The following is a 9,439-nucleotide window of genomic DNA, read 5'->3' as shown; positions in this document are numbered from 1 at the left end:
AGTTATATCTTGACAAGTTACAGATCAAGTTCGAATTTTGTTCTGGTCTTATGATTAAATTGTGAAGAGTTATGGTCCTTGGACTTAGAAAATTCACTCAAATAATCATTTTTCCTCACTTTTTTTCGTCATGCTTGAAGATATTGAATGGATAATTGGTATATAGCTTTATCATGACAAGTTACAGATCAAGTTCGAATTTTGTTATGGTCCTTGGACTTAGAAAATTAAATAATCAGTTTTCCACACTTTTTTTCGTCATGATTGAAGATATTGACTTGATATTTGTTATAAAGTTTACACCATGACAAGTTATAGATCAAGTTAGCATTTTGTTCCAGTACAATGAATTTTCAACCGGTAGGGAACTATGTATTGCCATGCTATACTCTCAGAAAGCTTGTTAGTATTGTCTAAGAATTGTTTTTTCCAATTGATTTTGTTTTCATTTTGATGTTTAGCTGTAGCACATACTGGAGTTTTAACATGAAAAATAATAAATACATTTATCACATGCAATCGACCCTAATAAGCTAAGCATAAAAAAGGAAATTTTATTTAATTTTTGTGTTTTTGGTCTTGTATAGAATTTGGTGTTGCTGGCGTATCTCATCTAGCCTTAGAGCTTGATAAACAGTTGACTTCTAGATGTCTTTACTGCGTTTGTTGTTGTTGAGAGTTTGTTGCAGAGTTGCTGACTATCTAATCTCCACCAAATCAATAGAAAAAATACCTGGGTGATATAACCTGTGATATTGTTAAGTTTATAAAGGACAGAAAGTGAATAATTTTTATTGTAATATGTCTTTCAATTCCCTTGATAGGTGTAGCAATCATCAATACGTCTTTCAATTTCTTTTGTCAATCAATCAAGTTTACAGGTATTACAGAAATGAGTGATTTGATTGTAGTTTTGTCAAGAGAAATGGGTACTAAAGGCATAGAACCACTAATTGGGCTCTATTAAAAAGAACATACAAGAACATAGTACATCATGATTTCTAACAGAATAGTTCCTATGCATAACTGTAACTTTGTAAATAAGTAAAATATTTGGGTACTTTGGTAACAAATGAAAGCTTAAGGACTTGGGATCCTGAAATCTTTATGAAAATTTCTTTTGAATGATAAAAAAAATATATGAAATTAAAATAGGACGGCATATTTGCCCTGTTACTCAGATTAGAAGTACCCATTTGTGTACTACCAAACTTCCGGGAATCAGTGCCCTCTAATATGCAATTAAAGGTGTTCAATTTTTTTGCACAAGCCAGGATCAGATATAGTTTTGACATGAAATGACTGTCACTATATTTAAAATAGCTATGAATGCTTTAAATTTCAAAATATAACATAGAAAGCAATGGGCCATGAATTAGTGGTTTTATTGTCGAGCCTGCGACTTTTGTCGCAGAAAGCTCGACATAGGGATAGTGATCCAGCGGCGGAGGCGGCGTTAGCTAACTTCTTAAAAGCTTGATATTTTAGAAGGTGGAAGATCTGGATGCTTCATACTTTGTATATGGATGCCTCATGTTACAAAGTTTCCGTCAGTCACATGTCCAATGTCCTTGACCTCATTTTCATGGTTCAGTAACTACTTGAAAAAAAAGTTAAGATTTTTTGTAATGTTAAATTCTCTCTTATTATAAGTAATAGGATAACTATATTTGGTATGTGCGTACCTTGCAAGGTCCTCATGCCCGTCAGACAGTTTTCACTTGACCTCGACCTCATTTCCTGGATCAGTGAACAAGGTTAAGTTTTGGTGGTCAAGTCCATATCGCAGATACTATAAGCAATTGGTCTAGTATATTTGGTGTATGGAAGGACTGTAAGGTGTACATGTCCAACTGGCAGGTGTCATCTGACCTTGACCTCATTTTCATGGTTCAGTGGTTATAGTTAAGTTTTTGTGTTTTGGTCTGTTTTTCTTATACTGTATGCAATAGGTCTACTATATTTGGTGTATGGAATGATTGTAAAGTGTACATGTCTAGCTGGCAGGTGTCATCTGACCTTGACCTCATTTTCATGGTTCAGTGGTCAAAGTTAAGTATTTGAGTTTTGGTCTTTTTTTTTAATACTATATGCAATAGTTCAACTATATTTGGTGTATTGAAATATTTCATGATCTATATGTCAGTCACACAGGTTTTATTTGACCTTGACCTCATTTTCAAGGTTCATTGCTCAGTGTTAATTTTTTGTGTTTTGGTCTGTTTTTCTTAAACTATGAGCAATAGGTCAACAAATTTGTTGTATGGAAGAATTGTTAGCTGTAAATGCCTGCCTAGCATGGTTCATCTGACCTTTACCTCATTTTCATGGTTCATTGGTCAATGTTTAGTTTACTTGGTTAATGTTAAGTTTATGTGACAGTTGTAATAAAGCTTTATATTTAGGACTATCAACATAATATCAATGATTAGTAAAGAAGGCGAGACATTTCAGCGTGTGCACTCTTGTTCCTTAATGGCATGATATAAATACACCTGTGATTCAGTTATTCTTTTAATATTCTTTTCAATTATTGTCACAAAGAATAAATCATTAGTGACATTAAACAAAATACAACTACTGTTTGTCCCAGTTACCATGTAATTTAAAGAGTAAAAATTTGTGCGTCATAATTATTGAAGAAAAAGTGTGAAATTGCATTGCAGTGGATAAATTTTCAGATATTTTTTAGGTCTTTCTTATTTTTGAAATAGAAAGTGACTAGAAAAACAACATTTCCAAGACCATGGGACACGTAGTAGAATATTGACTATTTTAGACTTCACTAGAACATTATACAAACAATTATATTACTAGACCTAGGAATTCAGAAAAAACTACAGGAAGTAAATGAGGTAGGAGCCAGAGAATATGATTCATTGGTCACCAAAACATAAAAGTTATGTTTAAATTATAGATAATTTGCTAAAATCTACCAAAACTGCAATTTAAATTCTTTTCACATTGATAATTTGTTTAAATGTTTAGAAAAAGTCATAAGATTATTACAACTTAAAAAAACCCACAAACATGTAGAGCTGTGAGCCTGTGATCATTTAATTTTACAAAAGATTGAAAGATTTGAAAATTGTCCTAGTGTGAATAAGAAATTGGGGGAAATTTATCCAACCTCTTTGAGGCATTAAAGTGAAAGAAATACTGTAAATAAACACACTAAAAAATTGACACACTTTAAAAGTTATCGCATTTGCATCCATTATCATGGAATACTGTACCGATAAATCATTTTGAAAGTTTCACTTGAAAATTTTATTTTTTTTTAAAACATTTTTAGGAGGTAAAAAATAAAGAATTATCATACTTTTGTCCTTTCTCAGCAGGTAAATATTATCGAGGAAAATCTTGAAAAAAGAAATACATGTCAGATTTTCTTTATTTGACTACAGTAGATTAAAGTACTGATTATCAACATCACAGTTTAAAAATACTTTGCAATGATGTGTACAAGTTATCCTGATATAGAGGGTGGTAAATGGGGTGGTTGCACAAAAAAAAACCTGAAATAAAACATAGTTTCACGTTGAATGTGAAATAATTTCTGTCATGAACGTTGCACGAAAAATAAAGACTTTGTTGTGAACCTTTTGTGACTGATTCACAGTCTTCCTGTATATATTAACTTTTAAAATGCAAATATCCAGATAATGAACAGCATCAAGGTGTAATACCACCATTGATTTTCCCCTATTAGTCTTTGTTAAATTTGCACTTTTCAAAAAATTGTGCAGAATTTATCTTTGTTTCAAATAAACAAATACTTGGCATGAGTTAAGTTTTATCCTGTCCAGTACTATAGAAAAAATTTCACACAACATTTCATTGCATATAAGAAAATAACCATCACTGGAAGTTAACCAATCAAATTTTCCCCCTTTTTTAACCTGTGTACAAGCTTTAGTAACCATGTAACCTCAAGTTTCCAAAATATTCTATAGAAACCCCAAATAAAGAAATAATGGTGCTTTGAAATACCCAAGAAATATGTTTATGACTCAGAAATGTTTTACTGCAATGAAATGTAGGATCAATTACCTACAACTGTCAAATTCAAGGGAATATTTTTTTTCGACCTATTTTCGTATGCAACCGGATGTGATGTACTATGATTTTGGTGGTATTACACCTCAAAGGCCTTTCCGCTTTATCAAAAAACAAAATTGAATCCATTTTTTCTTGACGATCCCTGCCAAGTGTGTGAATTTTATTTAAAAAATACTGAGCACGCATAATAAGCATGTGAAAATCACGTTACATGGTAAAATTAAATAAGCAGAACACGTTGCACGACTGAATGTCAAATAAATAAGTAAAAATATATTGAATGTGAAATAAAAAACGGCTATCACATTGCACAAAAATAACCCTTTACCACCCTCATAAAATGGAAGTACAAACTTAGTGTAAACTTCTATGCTATTTTAATAACAATTTTGCACAGCAAAGAAAACTCAATTTAATTCAAATAACAAAATATCTTAAAAACAAGTAACATGTATAAACAATTGTTTGGTCTCTAAAATTTACAAAACAAATTCAATATATACAAATGAAAAAAAATGGGAAAAAAAACCAACTGTCTAAATTTACATGTCCATAAAAAATCAAAAGCATGAGAGTAAATGCTTCATCCCTTCAAAATCATGTAAAAATGATACCAAAAGGCAGATTTCATTGGTTTCGGTGGAAAAACTCTACTGTTCATCTGAAATTGTATAACAATATCATGTTTCAGAATACTTAAATGAAATATTGTGCACATGAAACTGTCTGAGTGCTATGAAAATTATTCCACTGTAGAAAAGGAGCATAAAAGAAACATAACATAGGCAAACACCAAACTTCAAGCAATTTAATTTTTTTTGCATTATTTGAAAGTCTACCAAACAATACTGAAGTTACAAAAATGTGAGATTACTTTTTTCATTCACTTACTTTTATTTGTTGTAAAAAAAGAGAAGCTGTGATAAAGGCCAAATTTTTCAAAATGTATGCACCTAATCTGTTCTCAATGAAAAACATAATTTTTTAGAAAGGATAGCTAACTTTTCAGGTATAATCCTTATTCAAATTAAACACATTCAGTTGATAATTAATTGGTGATAGTGATTTGATAATAAAACAATAAACTAAACATGATTGTCAAAAAGGAAAATAAGACACAAATGACCAATGAAGCTCAATATGTCCTTTTTATCTTTCAAAGGGAAATTTGGTAATTTGGGTCATTTCTTGTCAACAGTCTATTTGCCAATTCCATAACTGACCCTCTTATAAGAGCCATTTGCAAAAGTTGTTTCCCTTAGGAGGTACATAACTTTTCATTGCAAATGAAGAGCAAGCAGAAAGAGCAAATATATCTGTTTGTAACTACAATTTATCTTTGTTCAGCTTAAAACGTTTGGAATCAATAGTTATTATTCTGTAAAAATTGGGTAAACACCTATATATCATGTTTAACTTTGCATGCCTTGCATGGGCAGCAGCCCAATTTTTAGGGCTAATAACCAGTTTACATTTAGCAAAGGGAAACAACTTGTGTAAAGAGTTGGTTTTTGGAGATTTCATTCATTTCAAATTCGTGTTAAAGCAATATATAATATTTATATTTGGTAAATGAAAAACATGCAAATAAAAAGTTATAAAAAATAGTTGTTGAAAAAATACATGAAATGTGAACACTTCTGGCTAATATTCAGTCATTATGACAAATAACTGGGACTTTAAAACAAACACACAAAAAGCACTGAGTATTACTTTAATTTCATCTGTAAACATGGTAAAATACAAAATAAATTTAAGTACAAACAAATGCCATTTTGATTTTCATGAGATTCAAAGTAGATCAATGTGCAATCAAGCAGGGTGTATATAATATCGTAAGACACAATATGAATGATAGATTGGCACTGAACATTAATTCATACATCATATCATGTAAGTAACAAGTAAAAGAAACTTAATAGATTATTGCACTAAAGTGGTAAATTGACCATAAAATCAAGTATATTTAATGACACTTATTGTATGTGATTCTAAGATATGATCACATACATCAAATTTTCTTTACATCTAATATGGTGACAATATTTGGTAAAATGGTAATATTTTGATTATTTTTCCTAAAAATGTTTTTAATACCTTTAGGTAAAATTACACTAAATAAAATTGAGAATGGAAATGGGGAATGTGTCAAAGAGACAACAACCCGACCATAGAGCAGACAACAGCCGAAGGCCACCAATGGGTCTTCAATGCAGCGAGAAACTCCCGCACCCGGAGGCGTCCTTCAGCTGGCCCCTAAACAAATATGTAAAGTCTTGTAAACACCATAGATAGTTGAGTTATAATAAAATGTTAATGATTTTAAGTGTGATATTTGAACATTCTCCATGAAAAAAACTTTAAATTTAAGTTGTAAAATAGATAAGAATTAAATTTTGATTCATCACAAGGATCTTATAACTTATGTATTATTTCTGACTTTACAATTATATGTGTCATGACCAGCAATACATTAAAAAAATGTATGCAGTTATAACAAATAAAAATTATCGATTGCTCAAAATCTCCTTCTCTGTTTATAATCATGTAAAAAAAAAAAGAATATCCAATGAAATCTGATTGACACAGTCAAATTTGAGAACACAAGACCGAAAGACTTCAACATTGATCAGTTAACTGACAGCCAGGGTTACCTTCCTTTATCCATTAATATCTAAGTAATTGTGTTGGTCACAAAGACTTACAATTTTTTTTTTAATTACAAGCATCTATTCATGTTCATCAAAACTTAATGCCTCATCTACAATATAATTTATGTTAATAATCTAAAAACGTCTTGTATTTTATATTTTAAATCAATTGCCTATCAAAAATGAATGGATTGTTTTATTCATACAAATCTGTGATAGAGTACATCACACTGATATTCTCTTTTTTTCATTTTTGGGAGAGTGATATATATTTTCTTTATATCACACTTACTTAACTTCTTGATACATGAATAAATACACAAATATTACTACTGAATGCACTTTACACTATAACAAATAAACTTGTTTTCTTAACAAAACTCTTCATTTTTTCAGTCTTACAAACAAAGAAACAACAAATATAAAAACACTAGCTTCCATTATCAGAAGTGAGACTTTCTGTCCGTCGAGGTGGGGGTGGAGGAGGAATAGTCTTCACACGAAAGGAACCATCTTTCGTGACACCACTCTCTTTTGATCCATTGTTCAAAGTCCTTAAACAATAATCAGATGCTGACTTTTGGTCCAGATTCATGCGATTTAACTGAAGTTCTAACTTCTGTATGGAGTCTAGTGTTGAACTTGTTTGTTTATATTTATCAAGAAACTGAGTATCTGAGATTTGTCTTGTTTCACACATAGAATTTTGATATACATTTGATGTTTGATTTCCATATGTTTCTGAGGGAACAGTTGCTGATATCTGGGGTCCATTTATAGTTACACAGTCACTCAGATTTGAAAACCCTGTTTCTGGAAAAAGTTCCTGGGCTGTTGATGAGGTTGCAGCCAGGTTTTCATTCATATTATGTAACATGACGACATGATTGTCATTATTGTTTACATGTGAATGACCACTTCCTGTTGTATTTGAATAATAATCACTGTCTGATTTCATAAGTGGACATGTATCTTGAGATGAAGCACTATCTGTACTCTGGGCTGAAATTTGTGAGTCACGAAATGATCTGGAATTACGAAATTCTGGAGGTGGGTCTATCTTGGGTGTTTTACTGAGTTTTAACTCTAGCTTATTACCACTTGCATCTTGAGGAGGAAGTGGAGTTATGATTTTCATTCTTTCTTCATATGAACATCGTAAAATTGTGTTTTGATTAAAACTGTCTTCAAAACCATTAGCAAATGGATTGCCTGTAATGGATGCTATTCCAGCAAAATGATTTTGTGTTAACATTGCTTCAGGGGAGCTGACAGAAATTTGTCCTCTCAAAATACCAGGCCAGTACATAGGATCAATGCCTTGATGTGTGTGTAAAGATAAATTTTCTGATGACATTTCCTTATGGCCACTGTCTGGTGAATCTGTGTCCTCAATTTTGTTTTTTGAGTAACCTACTGGAGAATTTGTTACGAAAGAATTGTCAAACTCAAAATCCTGGCAATCAGGAGTATAAACAGCCCCAGACTGTGGAGTTGTGGGAAACCAAGATACCTGCAAATACAATGGTCAGAATTAAATGACACCTTGAAGTGAGAACTCTTATATATAATATGTCTGACGTTAAATCACAATAACACAATAAAAACAGTTGCATGGAAGTTGCACCAAAAATTCAGAAATTTGTAACAATCATTTTAGGAAGATGAAAAATGATGGTACATTACAATGGTGATCTTTAAGCTTCTCAAAGTTACTCTCAGTTATGCAAGCAACTATAACTTTTTGGGTACATTGTATCCCTCTACTTTTGACCATGCAAATTGTGTGAAATTTTTTCACAAGGCTTTGTGAAAAATCCTTTATTTATTTATTTATTTGTGATTGATTGGTGTTTAATACAACATTCAGCACTATTTTGACCATGCGAATTGTTTGAAATTTTTTCACAAGGCTTTGTGAAATATCTTCTGTTTATGTATTTATGATTGATTGAACACCACTTTCAGCACTATTGTTCTATTTCGTGCCTGTCAGGTTTTTTTGGTGGAGGAAAGGGGAGTGCCTGGAGAGAACCACAGATCTTTGATAGGAAAACTGACAATCCTAGTCAATAAAGATTGGAGTGGAGCACACCTGCCACGCGTGGGATTCAAACTCAAAACCTCAGTATTGACTGGCTAGTGATACAGGTAGTTCCCCTACTTAGACCCTTCAGCCACCAAGGCCCCCTTTATCTATGAGTGGTGCATGATAATCTTAAGTTATTTCCAAAAGAAAAATGATTTCCTTTGTCAAAGAAAGTGTATAATGTCAACTAAATTATAGAATACTTTGAGAATCTAAATGTGATACACCATCTTTAATAAATGCAGAACTTGTTATTTCATTATTTGATGCTTTAAATGTTGAGTGCTCACAAAAATTAATTTAACCCCTTATGTATATAGTCAATAACCTTTTAAGTTAATTTGTTTTTATTATCATATCTGAAATGGATTCTGTTAAATTTATTCACAATTTTTCTAGATTATCTCAGGTTAATTTCAAACTAACGACACTTGTCTGTTGTTGAGAGTTGGTCTACTTATATATTCTGATTTGTTTGTATTGTTGGATTGCTAACTGATGTATACACTACATTTCTTTTGATTAAAATCTAAATAGGAAACCTAATAGTTTGGTAAGAGTATGAAAAAATACCTGGTTATTTTACAAAATAACTACTACAACAGTACCTTAAGTTTGCCAAACCTCCAGAAACTGT

The 9,439-nt window shown here is 31.4% G+C and overlaps 1 protein-coding gene across 2 annotated transcripts in view; it reads right to left on the bottom strand.

Annotated features, from left to right (window-relative positions):
- Positions 1 to 2,501: 2,501 nt before the first annotated feature.
- Positions 2,502 to 9,439, bottom strand: part of LOC127728236 (carboxyl-terminal PDZ ligand of neuronal nitric oxide synthase protein-like) — a 91,426-nt gene continuing 84,488 nt past the window's right edge. For both annotated transcript variants that reach the window (XM_052235491.1, XM_052235490.1), the window contains exon 12: positions 2,502 to 8,226. In XM_052235491.1, the coding sequence (XP_052091451.1) occupies positions 7,144 to 8,226 (1,083 nt within the window). In that variant the 3' untranslated portion in view covers positions 2,502 to 7,143. The remainder of the gene's footprint in view (positions 8,227 to 9,439) is intronic.

The sequence above is a fragment of the Mytilus californianus genome, unplaced genomic scaffold (assembly GCF_021869535.1).
Source record: "Mytilus californianus isolate M0D057914Y unplaced genomic scaffold, xbMytCali1.0.p SCAF_2, whole genome shotgun sequence".
Lineage (NCBI taxonomy): Eukaryota > Metazoa > Mollusca > Bivalvia > Mytilida > Mytilidae > Mytilus > Mytilus californianus.
This window is presented reverse-complemented; position numbering and strand designations above follow the sequence as displayed.